This window comes from Xiphophorus couchianus, chromosome 9 (genome assembly GCF_001444195.1).
Source record: "Xiphophorus couchianus chromosome 9, X_couchianus-1.0, whole genome shotgun sequence".
Lineage (NCBI taxonomy): Eukaryota > Metazoa > Chordata > Actinopteri > Cyprinodontiformes > Poeciliidae > Xiphophorus > Xiphophorus couchianus.
Genome location: NC_040236.1, coordinates 8085654 through 8112228, shown reverse-complemented (window position 1 = coordinate 8112228; position 26575 = coordinate 8085654). Strand labels below are relative to the sequence as shown.

Here is a 26575-nt window from a genome sequence, read left to right as displayed (position 1 = left end):
GCATACACTTCTAGATTAAAACGGAGTTTAATGGAAGCAATTATAGTATTTTACGCTCAAGAATACCAATTAAAGATGAGCTGTACTGTGAAGACATTTTATTTAGACAAAGTAGATTTTATTTATTTATTTTTTGTTACGTTTTTTTGCCTGGCTCAGCAGTCTGATTGCTCCCTACCTCGCACATAAAGATTAGCGGGGGACGAGTAGCGTACGCCTTCCTCATTAGACGCCACGCACTCGTACTTCCCCTGGTCCAACTCCTCACTGTTCTCGATCTGCAGGGCACCTGGGGACAGACAACATTCGACAAAGAAAAGATGGGAAGGGGAGAAACATGGAGAAAAGAGAGAAAGAAAGCAGAAAATATTTGATTAGTCTATCTGACAAACAAATCAAACCTCTGGGAATCACTCAAATTTCACATGGACATTTCAAATACAGTCTCTCTGCAGCAACGCTGACACAGGCTAGCATGACTAACTCGACTGCATTCCAGCCTCAGTCACTTGTCGACAAAAAGCTAAATAAATCAAAACGTGAACTGAATCAGTCAGCAATGCAGCAATGTTTAAATCTTTCGTAAAAAGGAGCTACAAAGTAAAAAAAAAAGTGATGAAATGTAAAGAAGACAAGTGTGAAGGTTACCTTGTAAGCTAAGTAATTAAACTGCAGAAGAAATTACTTTATCTTAAATTATAATTTTAAGTAATGACCCAAGGGGGCTTAATACAGATCTATGCCACACTTTGCCAGTTTTTTTTTTTTTTGCTAAAAGTTTTTCAGGTTATGTCTCGTTCCTCTTTGCAAATTTAATGAGTCAAATGTTTTCCCACTTTCCCTCTCTTTTGAAAATAAGTTCAGTTCAAATGAATAAATAGCTTTTTGTTGTTTTTGGATTTCACATTTTGCTACACATATTGAGTTGAATTTAGGTCCAGACTTTCACTGAGTTATTCTAAAACTACATTTGATCATCATTTGATCCAATTATTCTGTTGTGACTCTGGCTTTAGGTTTAGGCTCGTCTTGCAGGAACATGACCTTCAGTCCTAGTCTCTAATCTTTTGCAGTCCTTAACATTTCTTCTAGGATTAGCCAAATTTTAGCTCCATCCATCATACAAACAACTCTGACTAACTTACCAACTCAAAACGCCTCCGAGGAGACTTGTTCCTAGTTTTGTCATGGCCAGTCACATATGGCAAAATTTTGAAAAGCTCAAGGAGTACGAGTGCATTTGAGAGGCAGACTACTACTCAGTTTACTCTTTACTCATTTGGTCATTGTTTATGTTTTATCTCAAAAGATATGAATTATTCTTTAATACAATTAAATTTTTTATGTTTTGGTTGGAGTTAGCTGCATGTGTGCAAGGCAAGACAACCTCAGCACTCGGCTGCAACATGGGGAAAAGGTAGCAGGGAACAAAAGAGGGAGGTACAACACCAGGATCCGTCCTCTGTAGAGTGTTGTTGACGGCACTTCCTGATGATATCATTAGGGCCTCTGGCTGGCTCAGCAGACAGATTGTAGTCTGGGACTCTCTGACAAACACAACACCACCATCGCTCGTTAACGTTTAGCCAAGAAGCATCAATATGCCAGCAGCTGCCCCGAAAGCTTTATAATATACTATAATGCTCTCCATCACATCTGCAAGTAAACACAATGTTGTACAAGGCCACCACTCTGAAACAGTGTTCAAATAACACGTTTCACCTCATCCACAAATTAGACAATCGATCCTGGTTAATTATAAAGATTAGTCACGCTTTCAGTCCGTTCGCCGGCTAATAGAGAAAAGAGTATTTTAGACCTTAAGGCATGAGCAAATATATTTACCAATTTATACAGAGAACAGACCTGAAGGTACAGCAATCGATAGCGTTTCATTTTTAGGTTTTCTTTTACTTTCTCTTCATTTTGCTTTACTGCTCAGATCACCTCATCACTCAGAGGCCTCTGTTCCTGGCATGTACCTCAAGAACCAAATGAAAAAAGAAATCTGCCTGCAGAGTGCAGGTGGTACAGTTTTTTTTTTTTTTTTGCTCTGGCTTTATATGAGCATCTGATTTTGATCTGTTTGATGTGCACTTGGAACAGCAAATGCCAGTGTGGTGGCAGGTGGATTGGAATGTGCTCAGGAGCTGAGACAACAAAGTAAGAAATGTATGAAGTTCAACTCCAGGTGGACAGATCCAGAAACCTCTGCCAGCGGCTTGTCAGACAGGCTTCCTTCAGCTGAATTCTAAATATTTTGTCTGAACTCACCTTTGTTAAATCAAAAAGCACAGCTCTATGTATACCATTTTTGTTAAACTTCAGCTGGCTGATAATGATGTGGCTGCTTAAAAGAAAAATGCAAATAAAAGTGACATATAACGGTAAAAAATAAAAAATCACAAAACAACCTAGTAAAATACAACAGCCAACAGCTAATAAGTAAATTAGCCGCAAAAAAGAGAAAGAACTATGTCTTTGAGAATACCTTGGCAGTTTTATTTGCACTCAGACTTCTGTGAAAGGAGGATTTCACAGCAGGTGGTACAATCTGTGCTTCCAAGTTCTTACTGGGTTTTGTACCGATTTTAGGTGATATTTCAAAATATGGATTTGAAGAACGCATGAAGATTCTCTTTATATATATATATATATATATATATATATATATATATATATGTATATATATATATATATATATGAGTGTGTGTGTGTGTGTTCTTAGTAGTGAATGCCCGTTAGTTTTTTATGCTATACACAACACACTTGCCTCTTGCTTGGATTTCTCAGATATTAGGCCAATTTTGACTTGATCATAAAGGTGGAAAGCAGTTAGTAACAATACTTTGGTAGACAGCAGCCTTTCAGTGATATTCAGGTGGGAACTAATGGTTCAAACAGCCAGGTTTCACGTAAACATGTCTGCCCATTCTCATCTGACATCGGTTGCACTTTTGGTCAACCAGTTGATAAGGTTACAGAATTTTGCCTCTTTTATGGACCATTCTCTATAAACCTGAAAACTAGCTGTGAAAAAAATTCTCAATGTGGTGTAGATGATGGCACATCTAGATATCTAATTGCACTGAGTCACTGCCATTTGCTATGACAGTGACTCACTGCAGTCTATCACAATTTGTGTCCATAACCAATTGCAAACATGTAAAAGTGACTGGTGAGTCTACATTTCTGCCACATTAACACGTTGTCTGATATTGTTCTGTACTCCAAAAGTAACATTGACTAATTTTGATCACTCAAATGCAAATATTACATTTTGCAATTAAACCAAAATACCAAGTTAAACTGTATTCAATACCTACTGACTTCTAAGAAGCAGAATGAAACCTCCCTTCATATTCTGAAGCTCCAGGAACACCAGGGTTTGTTTTTTTTTACTATCATTTCCTTTTGTCTGTCTCTCTTTAAGTGACTGCACTCTGTGTGTTTTGCATAATTGCACTCTGCATCCTCTGCCAGCCCGTGGCTAACCAGAGCGCATGTGGCCAGGGGCATTTTTCTTCTTTTCTTCTTTTATCAAGAAAAGATGGAAGCATAAGGAATGAAGTAAATAGCAAAAATTATCTTCTATGAATGCAATAAATAAAGCCACGCACTGAATCTGCTCGCACCATGAGGGTTTACAGATAAAGACATGCTTGGTGGCAAACGTCCCCCCCCCCCCATAAAATGGCTGTTACTGTGCTTATTAAGCGAGTCCACCAAGAAGCTTGATAAGATGCTGGCCCCTTTTTTCCCTACTGCTTTTAAGTCTTATCATAAACATCAATGGTCGTAACTGCTGCAAACAATTTGGGCTTGCTTCATTTTAGGAGCAATTACAAAAACAGCTGGTATAGATAGTTTGCTTGGAAAAAACATGTTTTGAATAACAATTCTAGTTGTTGTATGACATCATTCGATTCTGACTTCAACTGTAGAGAAAGAAAGAAAAAACTCAGAATATGAATAAAATTCCAGGAGAAAATGTAAATACATAGTTCGATAACTTTGATTTACTTCGATAATTAAAATTTCAATTATAGATCTCTATTTATAAATACAAATATTTTTGCATTTTAAGCAAAAAAAGTATACACCTTGAGTTTTTGACATGAAACAACAAAACCTTTTGCAGATTACAAATAATAATTCAACACAAGTAGTGTAGACTTGTAAAATGGAAGGACATGGTTTTCAATATTTTAAAAAATACAAATATGAAATTTATGGCGAGCATTTATGATATTTCACAGTCCACACTCCCTCTCAGATTAAATTCCTTATTTTTTGCGATCAACTTGGAGGGGTTGACATTGACAGCAATATTATGTCTCTGAGCCACTTTAGAAGTTTGTATCAAACCCTGTAACCACAGTAAAATATATAGGGTGATATGTTAGGGCTGCACTTTTGCCTGGGTTCAAGTCCCGGCCTGGGTTCTTTCTGCATGGAGTTGAAGTTGTAACATCAAAAGATGGAAAACTTCAAGGCGTGTGAATACTTTTGAAAGGAACTTTATAATTAAATTTAACAAATATCGTGTGAGGCATTTTGTCTGCAATGATACTCAAAGCTAAAATAAAATAGACATGACTGCTGATGGAAAGTAATAGTGGGAATTGATGTGATAATGTCCATTTACTCCCTGCACTGATGAAAAGGAAAAAAAAACAGCCGAGTTATATTCAAGGTCAGACTAGAAAACGCTGAAACTTATTTTTTTCATTTACTAATGTACTGTAATTTAAAAAAATATCCAAAATAAACAGGCTACAAGTCATACAAATACTTCCTGAAAATGATAACCTCATCTTCCATCTGGACAAGTTCCTCTTCAATTCAGTCAGAATAATCACCAAACACTTACATCTTTCATCCTCCACTGCTACCCACTCATGGCTGTCTCGCAGCATGTTCACTGTCTTCATCCATTCAATGAAAAAGGCTGTAATAGGCACAGAGTCTATAACAGTTGTCCCAGCCATGGCAGCTGCCCTATTTAACAACACTGCGCAGCTTGATCTGATGAGCAGTGAGGTGCCAAGGGAACTGTCTAGACACGGCCCAACATTTATTTAGAAAATTATTTTCAGACTTATTTTATTTAAAATGTTGGCCAGGGGTCAGCATGGATGACTTTGTCCTTAGGGAATGTTTTCTTGCTTTTAAACATTCTGGCAGGAAGACCCTGTTTTAACATGTTTCTAAAGGTTTATATCTCTTTTGTAAAAAATAAAATAAAATAACCTGCTTGACAACAAAAAAATGACAAGAGAGAAACAGAAAGAGAATAACAGTGAAAGGTGATGGAGGGAAGAGTTGAAATGACAGAAAAGCACATAAACACAGAATGACACAAATGAGAGTAAAAGAAAAGTGAGGAGGGGTCAACATGGATGATTAATTTCCAAAAGTGCCTGAAGCTGTGAACTGCCCACCCCACATGTGTGCATCCCTCTCAACTCCTAGTCCCCTGCCCTCAGTCCCATTTGTGTAATTCAATTAGTGTGCTCCAGCGGACCTTGATTGATTTGTTTAGGCGATCTACAAAATGGCTGGCCAACCCTTAGTCTTTCTTTCCCTCCCTCTTGCTCCTTCTGCATCCCGCTCAGACCTGCTGGTGGCACACTGCTCTCTTCATAATTTTACTTTGCTTTTGCAGTTTCGCAGCTCCCATTAGTCCCTCATTTCTCCTCATCCAAACACTGCTCACTAATACTCTACTATAGTCCAATTAGAGCTCCAAATTAGCAGCTTACTGAATCGGTGGACACATAAAGATAATAACCTTTGCAGTACATGAATTATACCCACTTAAGTGCAGAGACAACTGTGGCATACTTAAAAAATATATTGAAAGCTTTAGTTTTCTGATATGAAGAGGGGGAAAACATTTAAAAAGATACATACGCTTTATGTTTAATAATTGCAGCTTGGCTACACAAATGTTACCTAGGTGGTAGACTTCACATTTTGTAAGAAAGCTACTTCAAATAAAATTCATACAAAGTAACAGTGCTGCACATGAGTCAAACAAATTTGGCTACTATGAATGACAACATCTCAGAAGCAGCAAAATTCAGCTGCATATTCTTGGTTTTAATAGCTGCATGACTGAAGACAGCCAGTGTCACTACATGGCAGCCGCGTCTGAACTTGCTATACTCCCTCTGTCTCGTTCCTACGTCCGCGCCCTCGCTGTCACTCCGGCAATGGTCTGTCACCACCACAAGGTCACTACGCTGCGACCGCGGCAGCATGGGGCTCCACGTGTGATGCCATTGTTGTCAGAGCCCATCTGTTGGTTTTTAATGCTTCTATGGAATCAGTAATGACGCAGGTAGGAAGTTAAGCTGCCTTTTACACCTGTCTCCCACTTCAAGGCCAGCACCTGCATGGTTCCACATCAAAGTGAAATAAATTCTACTTTTGAAATCCAAATTATTTTTTATATGAAAGTGATATGAAAGAGACTTGGTAATGGGGCTGGATTTTACCTCCCTCTAAACACATGATAATCAGGAATAACATGCTATTAGAATAGGCTGGCATGATCACCAAAGTACTTACACAATTATTTTGAATAAAGAAGCATAGCATGATTTAAAAGAGGGATATTATGTATTTTCCAGGCAAAATATACCGTTTTATAGCACAATCTTGCAACCGTTACCTTCAATTGTCAATTCGACGCAAACATCAAGAGATGCCTTCAAGTTTGCCTCTCTGTAATTAGCTATTATTCTTTCTGACACTCCACCTTCAGCACGTCATGACAACTCTCCTATATTAGGCCGTTTACAACTGATCTTAGAAAAGCTGGACTGAGAATTAGTTTGTATAATAAGCTCAGCAGACATACAGTTTCACCAGGTGTTTGATAATTGCTGCTGACCGTAGTCTGGAGGAGCTGAGTGGAGGAGGTGCAAAGGAAGAAGTGATCTGTGAGACGGAAGCTCAGCTGGAGACTAAAAAGCACCAAGAAGGAGCTTTTTGGTTAAGTAGGCGTTTGGTAAGAGCTAGAGCACCCCTGAATGGCTGATATTGGAGATCTGAGGATTTCTCAAACATGCATGAAAGAATCAAGGGAACATTCCAGGTATGTTTTTGATGAGGGAATAAAATTATGATTTAAAGCTCAAAAAAGCTGATTTTATACAAGCTTTCTTTAAAAAAGTAAAATAAAAGTCCAATTTGGCTTTCTTGCGAGCAATGTAATGTGTAGAAGCCTTCTTTCAGCTACCTGGCTATGGGTGAGAATAAAATTGCCTCACTATGATAGAAACAAAGTAACTGATTAAGAAAGTTTGGGTTATTTTCTATAACTTTGTAATTGTGACTCAATTAAATGTAGTGTGCTAACTGTACAATGGCAATGGGTTGGGTTTTCTTGGTTACCAAAAAATTATCATATTTTTTTAGAGTCTAGTTTTTTATAAGCAACCAACTTTGCCTTTGTTGTTGCCTTGGAGATGTAATAGATGAGCAGAGTTACTCTGTGCAACACACTGCTCGAGAAAACCCTGGTTATATCAGCACTTTCTCTTTTTCTTTATTAAACATGGGTTAAAACATGCCACAAACGAGCAAAACACTGGTGATGTTTGAAACCAAGCCTTTTCAAATTACAGTGTAACTTTGTTATCACAAAATAGTCTGTGCTTGCATGTGATATGTAGTCTTGTCTATTTTGATATAGGCCACACATTCCTAAAGGCAAGTCAGCATAGGCAAAGAGTAATGCAGTGGGGGAAAAAAGCCCTAGGCTGCTTATCTAATTATGCAAATACAAAGTTCATAATGTTAGCTTTTGTTCACTGCAATATGATTTATGAGCCTTTCTTAATCAAACAAAGAGATGAAGAGGGAGTTTGGTTATATCTTTAATGAGTGAAGGCTTTAAAAGGTGGCTAAAATCTCATGATGTTAATGTGTGATTAGAAATGCATGACTTTAACCTCAAAGAGAGCTGCATTGAAAAAAATATAAATAATTTCTTTGGCTGTAGCAAAACTGTAAACCAAAAACAATTATTCCATCCTTTCAAATACATGGCCAATCCTGTCAAACTGAGAAATTCACTTACCTGTTCAGGCTGTGGAACAAAGGCATTTTTCAACAAACACACTGAAATCACATTGAGTCACCAGGGAAGAATATGTTTGAGCAATAACACCGGATGGATAATTACAAGTGAAAGTTAAATTGTCGGGGGAAATGAAAAGATAATGAGGGGAGATGAGGAATTTATTGTGCAGTGATTTTGTGTAATTCACAGGAGTTGAGCGTCTTTACATCTATGTCACTGTGGTCTTTCCTTCAAATCCTTCCGTTCATCCTCCGCCTTTATCAAAGCTGCTTTTTGAATGGTGAGAAAACTATGGATGTTGTCAATTCTCAGAAGGCAGCCAGTGCACCCAGAAACACCCCTCTTTAGGTTTGTAGGTACAAGCTGCTGTAGAGCAGAGTGGAGGGAATTAAATCAAAAGTAATTTATGCCAGTTTTTTCCCCTGACATATCTCAAAGTATGAGGGAGGTGCATTTACATACGTGACGTGGCGGTGAACGGAAAGATCAAAGCAGACAAGGAGAGGGAAGAAATGAGGTTACTGAAGTCTTAAACAGTTTCCAGCAGAACATAGTCTGGTCTTATCAACATCCAGGGCCACTGACTCCAAGCTTTTAATTTCCGCTCATTTACAGTTATGTCTTTGATCAAAATGTTTAACTGTTGAGGTACAAAACTACTATTTTCTAATGTCACATTGCTCAGTAGGTTCATGTTAGTGAAGAAAAGAAGAGAAAGGGAAAACACAGAACACACATGTAAGACTAATACATAAACAATGAGATGAGACATGGGACTGAAACACACTGGTCTGAGCGCACAGAAAACATGGTAGACAAACACGAATGGCATAATAATGTTAGTACAATAGAAATTTGATTTTCTTTTTTGTCTCTCACATTTAGTAACTTTGGTTGGATTAGAGGTGGTTATGTTTGTTTATGATTCAGTTAAAATATGTTTATTCTGTTCTTTTATTTGTTTTTTTTTTTACTCTAAACATCTTACCTCGAATCGGGGTACCCTCTGGAGGAGACACAAAAGTGAAGACATAACATCAGTTCAGCTGGGTTAATGTTAGTATAAGTTAGAAAGAATTTGGGATGAAAAGGTCACTGAACTAAGTTATAATATCATTAGAAATTATTTATCAGACGATAAATAAATAAAATGTATTTCTCTGCTGGTATCACAAAAGAAAAAACATGCTTTTATGATTGAGACTTTCTTTAAAATGATTGCCCTAAATATTCTTTGATGAGAAGTGCAATAATTTGATAGAATTAATACCCTGAAGGGTCAGTATTTTATCATACTTGAAAATCATGCATGAAACTGAGCAGAACATGAGAAATTTGATTTGCTAATTTAGTACCAATAAGTATATATTTTTTCCCCAACCATAAGACGTGTGGATATAACAGCAAGAGTATTTGGTACTGGAAACAGAGATTTGCTAGAATTTTATACTATACCTTAAGCCTTAAGGTAACACTTCACCTTTTAAATACAAGTTATTCTTTCTTGTGCAAGACATAAACCTTCTTAACTGTGACAAGGACTCTACCTCCAGGTTCATCATGTCTCTGCAGTCATTCGATCCCCTGGCTGCTTCCATTTTTCTTTTCACTAAGAGCATTGTTTTTTATTTATTGTTTACTTTGAGAAGGCATATTGTTACATACTTGACTGCAAGCCAAGTGCTTCATTAAGGACAATAAAATATTTAGGTTTTTTTTCCAATTCTTGGGTGGTGGGTTTTTAAGATGTCTGTGCTGCAGAGCTTAAATCTGTTTGCACAAAGAAAACAGTTTCAAAATAACTTTTCCATTCATATTATTGCTTTTTTTTCCTGTTTTCTTTTTACTCCCCTTTTGCTTATTTCTATTTTTTGTCTTTCACTCTCTTTATATATGGAGTGTCTTAGTACTTCCCTGCAAATCTATTTTTTCAGAAAACCTGTGCCCTTCCTCATGTTTTGAGAAAGCTAGCAGGGCAAATCAATCCCAGAGAGGAGCCCTATTTCACATTTCCGGCCTGCTGGCCCAATGCTAAGCATCAAAGCTATGTACTGTTCATCAAGTTTATCCATGAAGATCTCAGCCTTCTCATACATTCAAGCTATTTTCAACTGAGTATCAATGTCCAACAATTGCTTGCTTGTAAGTAAGCTATAGTTTTCGTCGTTCACAAATGAAAAGTCCATATTACAATATCTGATCTTACCAAAGATGAGTGACATTATGCTTAGTATTATACACATAACAATTAACCTTTGTCTCCTCTTGGGTTGCCCTTTCAGGAGTTCCCACACCAAATCATCTCTCTGATTGTTATTTGTTGTTATTGTATTTATGCATAAATGATCTTCTTTTGTGATACCAAAAATTAGTACTCATTGAGTTTAAAGTTCTGTCTGGTTTGCAATGAACCTTCATCATTATCTTTTTTAACAATGTGTCCCAGCTGTGCTTGGAAGTTTTACTAAAACTGCATAAAAATGTCAGACCCTAAATACATTTTAAAGCATGTATATAAGGATGCCAATAATATTGTGTAATATTATTGTATAATAATACTTTATTATTATACAACAGTAATAATAATAATAAATATAATGAAGATAATAATAACAGTATATTAACTGATGAGTATATAATGAGTTTCACAGTGCTCTATAAACCAGTACTAAAATAATTGCTGTGTACACACCACAAAATTTATATATGGTCATTAATGAAAACAGAGAGTCATTGAAAAACCAGACAAAACTAAAATGGCATTTTAATATATTTTTTTAAATGATACATATTGTTAGGTAAGTCACAAGGCAAAGGACACGGGACACTGGGAATGTTATGTTGTTAAAGAGTTAGAATTGATTAGAGGCTGCAGGAAGCTGGTTTATTTAGCTTTAGCTGAGATGAATTTTAGTTAGGAGTTAAGAGGTTAGAGGTCAAGTTAGGTTAAGGTTAGAGCAAGGTTAGGGTTAATAGAGCTGATAGGATAGAGCAGGTTTCTACAAGGGAGTTCAATTTACATCAATCACAAAAAGGAAAAGAGTGACAAAAAGGTAAAATAAGGTGAAATAAAATTAGTGAGGTGGGTGAGGGGCTAGTATTTGTAGAATATTTTAATTTTCAAAACTGAAACGCCATAAGCAGACCAGATTAAACTAGGTAAAAAAAAAAAAAACACACACCAAGTTAGTCTGTTAGGCATATCTGGTTTTCAATTACAATACCAAATCCACTGGTATGACACAAAACATTTTGGCCATAAGCTTTCCTTCTAAGCTTCGGTCAACCTGGTATTGAACAGATTAGCGGAACAATGACCTAAATACATCTCCACATCTTCCTCAAACTATCAAATGTAGTATTATTTTATTTCTATAGATCATCCATCTGGTTTGTTCAACAACCCTCTGAATGTGTTAAGAAAGTACCACTAAAGGCTATCCAAAGGCAGTCTGGCCCGAGATGTTGCACATCTGCATGTAAGGCAAACGAAGTTGCGTGATTGGCTGAGTGTCAAAGTCTGACCTCCCTCCAGAGGGCATCTGGCTGACCTTCACTTTGCTCCAAGCCCCCTCCCTCATGAGTCTGGTTGTGTGGTAGCAGCCCAGAAAAAAAGCTCTATTGTTACTACAACTGCAGAGGTCCCAGCCTCTCTTCTCCAGAGAGCCTGTGATGCCAACATGTGTGGCACACAAATTTAAAATTTGAGAGTGAGGATCCATGCAACATAAGGTTAAAGTTTAAGCATTTTTTTTAAAATAAAGGAACCGATAATCTTTATGAATACTCATCCTCTCACTGTCATTGTGGCCCGTAGTGAATCATTCTAGTTGACAAGGCCAGTGAAGGCCTGGGGTCTGCAGCCATGGGAACTGGGGAGAAATGTCAGGCTCCCAACACACCTCTAAAGAAACTCCTTAGGGGACCCTGATGCAAATATCACTGCCCCACCAGCACAGCATGGTTTGGAACATAAGGAACCAGTCTGCCAGCTATTCTACCAGCTAGAGAGCTATCTTGCAAATACCCTTTTCTCCTTTTACAATGGCATTATTATTATTTTTCTGTTTTAAGAGGATTCACAGTAGAACCACATTTTTCTAATAGCCTAAAAAAAATTAAATCTATCTGTCTGTAACTTTGTAGGATTTATTGGAACAAACAATAGATTCTGAAGGTTAAAGTATAACCTTCAGAATCTTTGTATCATCCAAAGTCAACCGTCAGATTTAAGTCCTCTTTGTTTTTAATCATCATGATAATTCTTAAAATTATTCCTAGTTACTAAGTACCAGAGCATGACTTTAGATTTAATTTATCTTAATTCAATCTGAGGTTTGCATGCACTGAGATTAATAAATCTTTAAACAATTTGGGAAAGCCTAGATGATGATGCCATGGCACTAAAACACTCTGAGGAGCCAATGTATAACATTTAAGTTAAATAGAGGCATAACAGGTAAAGAAACTAGGAAAATAAATTTTGGACCTGGCTGATGGCCCCACCTTTTATTGAAACAGTTATGCTCATGTATGAACAAGATACATCTGTCCATCCATCACACAGTTCAGGGAGAGACAAATTATGTGTAAAACATGATCAGCCCCAGACAGAAAGCAAAAGGTTTTGTGAACATGCTGACTGAAGCAGGTAGGAATGTGTTTTTCCTACAGAGAAACAAAACCTGAACTGATACGGTATAAAAAGCCACTCCGTGAGGAGCCATTATTACTCCAAATGCAACATGATGGATTAATAGATAGAGCAATGAATGGATGGATAGATGGATATTCTCTCACTCAATATTCTGATAATATATCAAATCTAAATAATTTTGGCAATCCTAAGTAAAAGATGTGAAGGATTTTCTCCACAAGGAATCCCCACTTCAAACTGTGCTAATGAAGGCAGACCACTCTGCCTTCGCTATCAGTATAACACTTCTTTTCAGTTTCAGTGGGGTCTTTTGCACCAAACTGTTTCCAGTACTTAAGTGAAGGTACTGCTTCCGTTGCATCAGGTCTTTGTGTTTGACAGAACTTTTGTCAGGAAGATAAAGGCAGGTTTATGGGGAAATGAGCTAATCAAATTGTTTTGAACGGTGTTTTGTGGGGGTAGGGATGATCCCTGCGAAAACGCCGTAATTAAACAATAATAACATTTTAAATTGCCATCCACATAGTGACATGTTTTTTAATCTAACCCCAGTAATTTCAAATTTCCCATCACTGAATTTAAGTAGGTCACTGTACTGTTACAGCTTCAGTAGCAGGTGATGATTTTTTTCCTGAGTCAGTTCTTTAACACTGCCTGTCTCACAACATCTTCTAGTGGTGCTAATAAATGTTGTTCTAAAAAGTTATGTTTAACTCCTGACTTCCTTCCACTGGTACACATACATCATTAATAAGCTGCTTGTTGTTTAAAACAGCTTTATGATTCTAAGGTGGTGATATTGGGTACTCTCAAAAGTGTTCAAAATACACTTTTGAAAGTGCACTCAAAGTGTACTTTAGAAGACACTCTAAAAAGTGTATGAAACAATTAAGTTCAATGCTGTGTCTGTATCTTAAGTCTGATGTCATGACACAGGGACAGATTCTGTATCAACCAGGGTGCTGTGCTGGCGCTAGGGTAAAGCACAACTCGCATAAGGAGACCTTAGTCCTTGATGCGGCCGTCGCAGGTTCGATTCCGGCCAGATGACTGTTGCTGCATGTCTTCCCCCTCTGTCATTACTCACGTTCCTGTATAACTACTTTCAAATAAAGGCAGCCTGATTAAAAAAAAAACCCTTTTAAAATAGAGATCTCTTATTAGTTTACTTCTTTATTTGAAGTAAACTAAATTATTTGAGTAAGACTGACTTAAATTCCAACATAATAAATTACATTGGATCTACTTGTTACCAATTGAGGCAATTTAATTGAGGTTGTCGTGAAAAAAAAAAAACTATTTCCAAGCACTGTTCAGGTGAAATCACTCAATCAGGTTTATTCATATATTGTGCACAATGCAGAGAGCTTGTAGGACAATCAGTAATGAAGCAGGTCTGAACGGAAACAACTTAATTGAATTACATGTTACCAATTGAAGCAAATCAATTAAGTTGGTTCTACTACAAGCATTTTTCAGTGTTCAGGGTCTTTGAAAAACTAAAACAACATGTTAAAACATATTTTAAAATAATTTAAATTCTAGCTGTATTTTAAGCACAGTGTGAGTGATAATGTAATTTTGGATATTTTGTTTTTTAGTTTGGAACTAAAGTTAAAAGTTGTTCCAACTTAAATGTTTGAGTTGACTTTCTGTAGAATTAAGTCAGAGATGTGCATTATTTATTAGAAATAAACAAATGATTTGAGTAAGAATCACTTAAATTTGTCATGTTAAACACAATGAATTAATGAATTAAGTTGTAAAAACTTAGTAAATTGAGATGGATAAACTTAATGAATTGAGTTGGATGATCATAGAATATTGAGTTGGATGAACTTAATGAATTGAGTTGGATGATTGTAATATATTGAGTTGTAAAACTTAGTAAACTGAGTTGGTCAGACAAAGGTCACCAAACTGGCATTGAACTCAACTGTTTCAAGTAAAGTCAAAGTAAAAAGATCTTTTAAGTTAATTAACAAAATTTAAGTTAGCTATATTTCTAAATTGAGTTCATTGAACACAAAAAGCAAGTTGTCATCAATAAACCAAATGAATTATGTAAAAAAGTCTTTTAAATGAACTATAGCCAAAAACACTTTTTAGAGTGTAGCAAAAGTTGGGGGGAACCAAAAGAAAATGCTAAGAATGAACAGAGGAAGACCATGGGGAACACATTAAAGAAAGGGAGAAGGTAAGAGTTGGGGAGCGAGAGATGCATGCATTTTGGGAAGTGGTTTAAGTATGCCGTCTGCTTCAAGGAGAGTGAGTTGGTTTTATAGGCTTTGCAAGTCACTTACCAAATCTTTCTGAAAATGACAAAGCAAGAAAAGGTAATTAGAAAGAAAAAATAACAACATAGCATTTTTTATGGATAAAGTTAGGTTAAGATTGCCAAATATCCAAATTAGTTAAAATCTAGTTATTTGTTGCGCTTTTCTAACAATTGTATATTTTAAGTATCAACTTAATTAATAATAATGATTATTATTATTTTCAATGTTTACTTACTTTGTAATAATAATGTTAATACCCGTAGTTTACTCATTAGATTTGTTTCTTATTTGATCATGTTAATGTTGATGTTAAATTGTGCTATGAATCAAAAACAAATACAAGGTGTTTGAAGGCCTTGTGATGTGCTACGACGCACATCTCGGTTTCAGACACCAACAAAGACAAACATTTTAACAGAGAGACAGCAGAACAACTGTTAAACAGCAAACACAAAGAAAGTTCAAGGCATCATGAGACAGACAGACAGATGATACAGAGGTTAGACAACACTGGAAGCTGGATCTCTTTTATCCATAGCAGCTTAAAACTAACAAAGGGACATGGGACAGGTTAAAGATTTTTACAGTTTGACAGGTTAGACAGTTTTTCAGAAGCTGGAGCTCGCCATTTAAATGATCAAAGAACAGGATAGTAAATTGCTGATGGGGAAAACAAATGTAACTGAAAAACAAACATTACAGTCTATAAAATATTGATCTCATTAGGATTAAATTGTATGGCATTCTAGGACACATTCCAACTGTGTACATCAAGGTACACTACATATAATACGCTACAAATGTGAAGGGTTGTAGTTCATCAATACAATTTTGGGAACTATTTTGTTTTTTCTGAAAAGGTGTTATGTCCTGATTGTAATTATTCTCAAGAACATAATGACTGTTTTCTTTCACGTAACAAAGAACCATTTTTACCTATGATAATCAGGTCAGTATCCTGCTTACGCTGTGTTTTTTAGATGTAAAATAGGCCAAACGTTTGTGTAAAAAAATATATTTCACATTGCTGATTATTTTCTGTTGTGCCATCACATATACTTCCAATTAAATCTAATTACGTTTGTGCTTGCTATGTGGTAAAATATTAAAGTTTAACAGGTATAAATACTTTTACACAGTACTGTATTTTTTACAATGGACTCCAGAAATCTGTAACATCACAGGCAATATATGAATCAGACCTTTATTCAAAGATATACCTGTATATTTAACAACTTTTCTCTAGAGGAAAAGTAGAGAAACTACTTTTGTTACAAAAGCATACAAAAATGTACATGTATATTAGTAATTCTGACTGTACAGCCTTCTAGGGGCCTCAATTAGGGCAGAAACTCAATGGTGACAGAATCTTTATTTAGAAGCCTCGTTCCTGATTTACAATTGCAGCAACAAATCAAATGAGAGTCATTGGATTTTTCAAATGGTGACAAATCATCGACCTAAAATATCTACCCCTGTTGCCCAAAGCCACTGCAGGGCCTGCTCTTAATTAGCAATATAATTAGACATTGCGTTACTGGGGCAATCTGTGGGCTTTAATCAATCTGAACAAAAATACATTTCCACATCAGATTTCACTGTGCAGATTGTGGACAATGTTGTCACTGTCCAATGAGACCCTAACCCTATGTTGAAATGTTGAAATGTAATTTACCTTTATTCTAACTGAATTTATTAGGAGTCAATTTGAAAAATCAAATCAAGGAATTCCTGCACATGATTTGTAAAAACAAAATCTTATTGTATCTACTGATATTGGAAGTGCCAGAATCTCCTGCAAAAGAAAGAACACAACAAAAAAATCATAACATAAGCTTTCCTTACCAGAGCGCAGTTGCTTGATCCGTCCATCACTTGTATTTGGATCTATGGGCAGGAAGTCTTTGTACCAGGTGATTTCTGGGTCAGGTTTGCCACTGGCAGAACAAAGCATGGTAGCCGTTCGAGTTCTCTCCACCACTTTAAGCTGAGGACCCATGTCAATGTTAGGGAAGCCTGGTGGCAGAAGGTCCTCTGTGGGGGAAACAGGAAAAGAGGCTAAGTACTGGCTTAGGAAGTCAAAACTTCTCCTAAAAATGGATTTATGAGGAAAATCTCACTCAAACTTGTTTTCTTTTATCTTATGAGTTATTGTCATTTTTTTCACAGCTCCAGCTTAATTTAACCTATCACCAATTCATATCTACAATGTTGTATCAATAGATTATTGCATTCTTACCCGTTTCCACTTTGTACCCCAAACCAACTTATGTTTCTATCCTAGTTGGGATGCAAAAACTTAACCACTGCATCGCAGGTTATTTATATGTAGTAAATAATTTTGATAAATTATGGAGACAAATAACCATAAGTATGTTCAGATCTTAGTTAATATTTTAAATATATAGTGTCTGTTGAAGATTTCACCATATGTATCTGAATGCTGCCCCTAACCCTATCCTAACAACAACTGATTTAACAAAACGTAAATATGAACAATAACTTAATGTACTCACTATAATGTACTCCATCGTTTTTTTTTCTTTTGAGACATGTGATTGGTTAAGACATGTTTTGTTTAATAAATAATGCACACGAGGTACTTCGTTAGACATACAGTATATTCCATTATCATTACTCTTAAACCACTTCAGAAACCACCACACCAGTTGGCCCTTGTTCAAATAGAAACAAAAACCAAGCAATTTTCCTAAAGCTAATAATCATGCATGATTGAACCATCACTTCAGCTTAAGAGATGACAGCTTAGTGCACTCTGTGGTCATTGTTCTCCTCCCTACTGTCTTTGGGCAATTAGTCCCATGGGTCAAATTGCCTGACCTTTTCTTTGGCTGGAGCCAGAAAAGTGATTCATTCTCAGATGACAAGGGAAGTACCCAGAGCTGTAATATGCATCTGAAGCTCAAGGCCACATCCCAAATGGGAGAGATGACCGACTGAGATACTGGCCAGTGGCACAGCAGAGTAGCATTTGGCAAGCCAATGACCTCATGTCCACATTACAGCCATCACAGCGGCCTCTTTGCAACATGATAAGAACTAAATTAAGGAAAATTAGGACAGAAACTTGAATCACAGTTTTAGTTGGAGACCCCTAAATCAGGACATCTGGTGTTCATCAAGGGAAAGGCAGTTCTGGGAATGGAATACAAAAAGACAACTTCCAAATGTGAGGGGAAAAAAACCCCTCCTTGTCTCAAAACTAAATTGAGGCAGGTAGTCTCTGAGGCTGATATGAGACCACAATTAATATTTCAGCGATAGGTTCAAACACTACAGGCATTTTCACTGTTATGTTTCGAGCTGTTTCCTCTTCATCACTTATTTATAGCCATCCCTGTATTAATCCTTTATACCAGTTTATCTGAAGCCCAGAAAAGCTTTAGCCGGCATTTTGCTTTACAAAGTTATACAGCTGGTTCTTACAAACTCCCTTCTTTGAGTGTCATCAATGATCTATGTATAAGATACAATCAAAGGTGCTGCACTTATGTACGCCTCTTGCTAGTCCCATCTGCTAGAAAAGCATATCTACACAGGGAAGCTCTGCCTCACACCACGAGAGTTGCATCTGATGCATTTGATACCACTGGCCCTATCTGCACAACAAATCACTCTAAATTCATGGTAGGAAAACATTAAACCAAGGCCAGTACAGGCCACATTACGGAAGTGTGAGAATACACACCCACTAAGTGGATTTGAAACTAATTTGATTAGGCAGGAGACAGAGGGAATGTGCGCAAAGGAGCAAAATAGGGCAGAAAGGTGGGTGAACAAGCAAACAAGAATGCTTGGATTATGGATTCAGGGATAGATTATACCACCATTACAGCTGCTCTGACCTGATACAGCACCAGCAGCTTTCCTGAACAAATGGCATGTATGTTGTTTGCTCCCTTTCCTGGAAATAGAGTCTGATACAATCTTTCGCCCTGAAGCTTACAGGCTGTGTCGATAAAGGCGGTCATGCAAAAATAAATAGATCGCTCATCGAGGGAGTGGAACTTTAGGGTTAGCCAGCCTGGATATGAAGGCAACTGATATGGACAGAATCGTATCCTAGTGTTCTCAGAGGGCCAGTTCCCATCACAAAAGAGCAAGTGCTTTTCTTTCTGGACTTTGTGATAATGGATCAACTCATGCAAACTATTGATCAATGGCAAAGTTGTGCACAGATTTACTGAGAGTGGATCTCTACAATCAACTGACCAGTGCCAAGCCTTTGATAATGTTGTGGTTAGAAATATCTTGACCAAGTTAAAAAGGTTGGTCCTCCTAACTCTTCTCCTGGCTAATCTCATGTCTCTTAACATATTGTTGACAAACCCATCTCTTGAAGAATTCAGTTGTGTGACATCTGTTTTGCTCCCACCTGCAAATCCATGTATCTATTATATTCAGCCTCTCCAAGGTCAGATTAAAAGGTCCACGAGGGAAACACAAACATGCCTTTTCCAGTAAAACTCACCTGATCATTCAGGGAGATCTTATCCAACAACAACAACAGTTCCAACAACAAATTCTGGGTCTGCCTCCTGGTCTCTTCTGAGTAAGACATATCCAGAAACCTTCCGAATTGAGGCACCCAGTAAGCTCGCTTAATTAGATGCCCAACCCACCTTAGCTGAGACCTTTCAATGCACAGGAGCAGTGGCTGATGGAGCTCCTCAACTCTTCTTTAACTTTACAGAAAAGGCTCATTTTTGCCAGCTACACCCAGGATCTGATCTATATTCTATGACCATGTTATTAAATCATAGACAGACGGGTGAATCGCAAGCTGCACTTTTTGCCTCAGCTTTTTCTTCACCACAACAGATGAGGGCAGTTCCTTCATTAATGCAGAAGAGGATGCCATCTGTCTATCCATCTCATGCTCCATCCTACCATCTCTCATGAACAAGACACAGACCTGGAAGAACCAGCCATCTTTATTCTGTTCACTGTATAATTGCAAAGATTTATTTATTATTATCATGGAAAAAATGCACACGTGGTTATCTTATATAATACTATTTCACATCGCATTAAGAGACTGGAAAAATAAAGGGTCTTGTTTTTTGCTTGTTACATCATACCAAACTCCTAATTATAACTGGTGTTGCATGATGCACTGAGTGACAGAAGTGTCTCTGATTAAAGAAGTCCATTTTGTAATACAGGCACAGGTTCAGCTCTGTGACTACATCCATTGCAAGCTCAGATGTGGAATGAAGGCGTCTCAGTCATGCCTTGAAGGGAACTAATTAAAACAGCTTTAATTAGCACTTTACTCTGGCACATGCATTTCTAGGGCCTTTCTCCACTGACTGACCTGCACAAATCCTGCAAATCTCAAAGTTGCTTAGACCAATTTGTTACAGTATCACACATGACACTTAATCCCTTAGGTGTTAGTGCTCTACCCTATAGCTACCCAAACAAATTAATCCCTAATACCAGAAGGTTCTTGCCGTGCATTGGTCAGGATTTTATGCTGCATATGGGATGTTGACATTACCATACTGCACATCTCATTAATTTTTAAGTGAAGCCAACATCAGTGGCTTTAGAATTACAGGGTTCCGAGCCATCACTGATCTCCCAGAGTGGAGAGAGTCATAACTAATGATGAAGAGGGAGAGGTGAATCCCAGCAGACTGGGACTGCAGCAAAGTGCTATGATGTGCTCCACCGTACCCCGCACCTATTACTCATATTATTATTTTCACTTACAGCAATGATTTAATTTCATCAGCAGCCTAATCAGGTTAACTGATTACCCAGTGCTCCAGCATACAGACACAGGCTTTAAGCAGGTCTGTGCACTAATGCCACAGAGGGACTATAGGGACACAGGCAGAGTGAGAGCACGGGAAGGACATGGAGGTTGACAAACCTAATTTATGGTATACATTACAAAGAAAGGATTTGATAAACATTATGGAAGTAGATGAATAAAACAATGGAAAAATTTATGTTACACACAAAGGGGTACATTGTAGAGATAAAAGTTTGAAGAAAAAAAAACTATTTACTACAACATTTTTCTGTAAGAAAAACTAATATATCAGGAGGTTTATACAAGAAAGTAGGCATAATCCACCACATTGACTCTTATTGTTTGATAATAGTTCAGGTTGTTGACATAAAGTAAAAATAGTTTGTCTTTAATACATTGTAGGCAGCATTTGATGTGATTATCTATGTTTGTTGGTTTCTGTTTTGCATACCATTGTGCCTTGGAGTAAAGCTTTTAAGAACTAATAGTTTTTAAGCATAAAATGTGAAAGCTAATTTGTAATAACAATACTAAAATACATCTATTTTCTCTCCCATTCTCTCTCCTGTTTTGTCAAGTTCCTTGAATAATATTACCAGTAAGAAACCTGTTAAAATGCTTAAGGAAACATGGTGGAGACTGTGGCAAAGAAAAACCCAGGGACAGAGAAGAATAGCAACACAGGAGAAATCTAATCACAGTGTCTCTGGCCCCGGCACCGATAGCCCTCTCCAAGATAGCCATCTCAGCTGAATACGGGTTATTATACAACCAGCACTCAACCTCTACCCTCTACTCCATTCCCAGAAAGACATCTGATGTCCTATTAGTATTCTCAGCACCAAGCACATCTAGCTACCAAGGGCAACATTTACATCAAAATCTTCCAAAAATACAAGCCAGAAAAACGCATTGAATGACCAAATGAGGGAAATTAAGAGGGTCATCATTTTGGATATTGATAGACGGTCCTGTGAACATATAATAAAATGGTATGTGGCTTAATAGGTAATGAATAAAACATCCATTATCTGAGCCTGAAATGTTGTCAGACTAATGTGACCAAAAGCCTATGAGGGACGTCTATATTTTAGTTTTAGATAATGGCAGAGTAAAAAACTTATAAATTCACTTTCCCAAATACAAATGGAGTGTATGAGCACCAGCATCCCTTATGACCCTGCAAGGATAACTGTGTAAGATAATGGATGAATTGATTTGACAACAGTTGACTTAAAAATGTGAAGCAGTGACAGAAAATGATGGTAAATACAACAGGCAAAATTATAAAATAGGAAGCTAAGCTAATTATTGATGAAATGGTGTTACATTTTGTTGGAATTGCTTCAAAACGTCTTTGTGTGAAAAGAAGTTGCATCTTGAACCTCAAACTCTGCAAATCCAGCAACCTTTAAATGCAACTTTAATGTTTTCATTATACCTTTAATTCTAAATGACACAAAATGAGGTCAGGTTCTTGTGAAGAATAATAATAAAAATACATAACCCAAACAATTTTCCTTTTGCAGGGAGGCTGAATGACCGACACATCATAGAAATGAGAATAGATTAAAGTTTAACAATTAAGAAATTAAGAAATATCAATTTAACTCAGAAAGAGGTGTTTTTTGTACACAGATTCTAACCCTTCAGACACAACTAAAAACTAAGGAGTTTGGGGTAAGGTCTACAAACCCCTAGGGACAGAAGGGAAAAAATGGATGTCAATAAGGGAAATGCCTCCCCGTACAGAGATGTCAGCCAGTCACGTCTAGTTTAAAAGGTGGGTGGCTCTGAATGTGCTTTTCTAATGGAGGGGGAGGGTGTGTGTGTGTGTGCGCGTGTGGGTGTGTGTATGCAGGGGTGGGATTGTGTAATGAGGATTAGTGGGCACCTTGAAACTTGACACCAGTTTATGACATAATGTGGAAGGCAGTGCAGCTGCAAAAAAATATTTTTTAAACTTCAAATTTTCACTTAACTGTTACTACAGTTTAGACTTACACAGAATATAAATTTATATGTGCATCATTATTCAAAAAAGATTCTTAAGGCATTTGCTCTAACAACGTAACAAAAATATTTCAATTGATGCATTTTTCAGTACATGTATCACTAACTGTGCACATTTCAATTAAAAATGTGTGCAATATTCTGCTATTGTTGCAAAAATACACACAATTTTACAATTGCAGAGTTTCTGCTAAATAACAAATGCAATGACAAATCACATGTGTTAAATCATTAAAAAAACATGGCAGGATCTTATGAAGGCATTAGAGCAACAAGCGCTTTACTCATATTTTGGAGCTGCTATTTATGTGCTGTTTTTGTAAAATTGTATTGAGTAATTTTACAAAAGAGCTATGGATTAACCACTCTCAAATGACAAACTTAACTTTTAATGTAGTGTGCAATGCCATGGAGCATAAATTAAGTTTAGGCACAGTCTAATTCACAGGTTTAGAAGTGCCTGTTCTGTGATGATACCATTACAGTCAAATACTTGTAGAAAAAAAGAAGGAAAGCAGCCAGAATGGGGGGTAGTAGGGTTTACAATTTGGTCACCTTTTGAGTTTTCACATTTGTGTATTTCAGTTGATGCAGTGTTGATGGCATACTCAAACCAAAAACCTTCAGCAGGGAGTTTAATAATTATGTTTAAATAATATTTATCCATTTCAAAATAACACCTTTTGTCTTGGTGGTAAACTTCAATGGAATATAGGTTGAAAATGAGTTACAAATTTATCATATTCTGTTTTTATGTATGATTTATGTAATGTTCCAACTTAATTGAAATCGGGGTTGTATTAACACATGTATGTGAAATAGCTCTTCGGTTTAAATTTTATGTTTCTTAGATTCCTTTATACATTTTATATGTTTATTGGCTTGCTATGTTTTTTTCTTGAACCACTTTCTCTTAACTGAGGTGTAGTTTACTATTATTCTTTCCTATTAAAGAGGAAAGAATAATATTCTTGTTACTTTGGTCTTCGTTCCAACTTTACCACAATAAGTGTGCACACAGCAGTTCTAAGGCACCTAGGATTTTTAAGTCTATTAAGTGTCAGCCCGGAGGTGCTCACAGCATGACCCCCATGTTGTATAAATTCAGTCACCTGGGTTGTTGGGTGATGTATATGCATGAGGCTAGCAGTTCAGGCCACTTCCCCTCGCTGTTCTTTATGCATGAGCTGGGCCACTCCTTCAGTTTCAACAGGATCTTCCTCCTAATTCTCCTTTGATGTGGTCCAAAGAGTAATTCTCCATTTTAGTCTTTTTTTTCCCAAAAATAAATATGTACAGTTACAAGTGATTAAATCAGTGTTTTGTTTTCAACATTTTTCAGCAACTGCCCCTGTGCAGCTGCATGTATCATGTAACTGGGTAAGTATGATTTTGTTTTTTTTATATGTACACTTTTCACCGCAGTGATTACATAATTGTAGCAAACTCTTTAACATATTCAGTAAGGCAACAATAATTTATTTCTATCCAACTTACAAGCTGAATTTTAATTAAGTAAAAATGAAGAGAGGAGTTCAATCCATATACCTGGTTCTTTCTGTTGAATTCCTTTCTATTGTGACATAGTAACTGGTAATACTGACATGTGATTTTAAAGGATATTTCTCTCATATTCCCTTGAAATGCTGGGAAGTTTCACTGATGCTGTGTTGATAAAATGTGAAATAAGGAAAGTGTTTAATTTGAAGCTGTGGGAAAGTTTACTTGTTCTCGACACTGTCTGTCCAGATTGATTGGATAACTCTGGTTTCCTCATCTAGAAAAAAAAAAAATCTAACTTGTTCAGGCACTTGAGTTTGTGTTTAGATGACTGCTTGTTTTGGAAAACAGCTGAGACAGACTGTGAGTGCATATCTAGGATAAACATAGCTGCTCTGTTTATGCAGGAATCATATAAAACCACATTAAGATACCAAAAGATCAGGAGAGAGCCTTCCCTTTTAAAGACCTCAGGGTAACTTCCTCTACTTCCAACTCAATCACCATCACCCTAATTCTTTCCATATTTTCCTCCCTTATCTTTCATGCAACCACTTAGCTTATGTCTCAGTTCTTCAACCTCCGACCACACCTGATTACAGCACGATAAATTCAGAGGATCAAAGGTTTCAATGGCTATAAACTCTCATCCTAGTGAATTTCTTCAAGATTGAACTTTATTTTAATATAAGAAAGGTAAAGGGCCGACTGCATTCAATCAGGAACTGAAAAATACAGCTATAGAAGTAAAAGTGATGCATGAGAAGGAAAAGGTTAAAGGTAAGTGGTACAGATGGCTTCCGAGAGAGAAAAAAAAAAGAAAGGCAAAGTCACTCAAGGACAGCAAAGGAGACATCTCTGAGAAAACAACACAAAACTTTTTAAGCTTCCAATAAGAGATCAGGGGTATGGGAGCCATTCATGTGGTCAACATCCACCTATTGATTTGCCGTTCGTGCCTCACCTGCCCTTCTCTGCTCACCAATAACAGCACTGGAGTTCCTGCTCAGCAGTGAGTAGCACCTTATAAGCAGCTTAAAAACAGAATTACAGGAGGACCAATAATCAAAACTAGCTAACTCCTTAATACAGTTTGCCAAACAAAGGAAACAAAGTAAATTAAAATGTTCCTGTTAAAAGCACATATGTGTGTGAGCACTTAACCCTTTGCCAACTGGTATTGAACTAAACAGCACTACATTGATTTATAATTTACAGTTGGTGACAACAAGATTTGTTTAAGAACATGAATGGATTTGTTGCCAGGGACAAGTTGGAGATGATGCAAGCGGCAAACAAAGCAAGTGTAGGTCCTTTTGGAGGAACATCAGTGCCAAAGCTATTACATTTCCTACTCAATCAACATCAAGCATCCATGGACAAGTGCTTTTGTGACCAGTCTGATTAATGTCTTTGTTGGTAGTTTAAGACCTATTCAGACATGCAAATCAATGTAGAAACTTACATCTGCATCATGGCCAACAAATTCACTCAATCACTTGAACTTATAAGCACGACTACTGTAGGGTGAGCTGTACATATGCTACTATTTTATTTATTCTTTCTTCAGTCATATTACTCTTGTAACCTTTTAACTTTTCTTATTACTGTTTAGATTTTTTACAACCTTTAGCAGTATGTCATTTTTGCTCTTTCTGGAGCTGTTGGAGACAAGTGGAAGAGGGCAAAGGCCATCTCAAATGCAGGCAGACAGGAAGAGAAGACAGATATGTTGCTGATACTGCCAAGCTTATTCTTCACTGTCTCATTACCGGATGGCCAATGCCTGTCTGCTGGCCCACTCTCTCACTTTTTTTCCCCCCTTGTCTCTATCTCTTAGCTGAACACACATAGACATCAGGCACAAACACCACATAAACCAAACAGTCTGATATTTGGTCTACCTCTGCACACATGTCAGGACAAAAAACTACTTTCTCTCTCACACATGCACACACACACCTGCTCTTGTTTCCTTTTGCTTTTAATTTTTTTTATTTAGTCAGAGCCCTCGACAAAAGTGCCTCTTCAGAGCAAACACAAGGATTTGTATGCAACCTCATTCAACATCAAGGCAGCATGAATTAGTTAAGCAAAGACATAAAGAGAGGACAAAAACCAATACAAAAATAAATCGATACAAAAAAGGCAAAACAAAATAATCTTCAAAAATAATAGAAATAGTTCATGAGTCTTAATGCATCTCTACCATCATATACTTGTGGATCAATGTAAGCAGAACATTA

General features: G+C 36.9%; 1 protein-coding gene across 16 annotated transcripts in view; it reads right to left on the bottom strand.

Annotated features, from left to right (window-relative positions):
* Positions 1 to 26575, bottom strand: part of ptprsa (protein tyrosine phosphatase receptor type Sa) — a 254745-nt gene that overhangs the window by 82962 nt on the left and 145208 nt on the right. For 10 of the 16 annotated variants that reach the window (XM_028028092.1, XM_028028091.1, XM_028028093.1 and 7 more), the window contains 4 exons: positions 16877 to 17065; positions 15056 to 15064; positions 9084 to 9101; positions 179 to 289 (listed from right to left, as the gene is read on the bottom strand). In XM_028028092.1, coding sequence (XP_027883893.1) covers positions 179 to 289; positions 9084 to 9101; positions 15056 to 15064; positions 16877 to 17065 — 327 coding nt within the window. The remainder of the gene's footprint in view (positions 1 to 178; positions 290 to 9083; positions 9102 to 15055; positions 15065 to 16876; positions 17066 to 26575) is intronic. The other 6 variants (XM_028028096.1, XM_028028098.1, XM_028028101.1 and 3 more) reach the window with 1 other exon arrangement.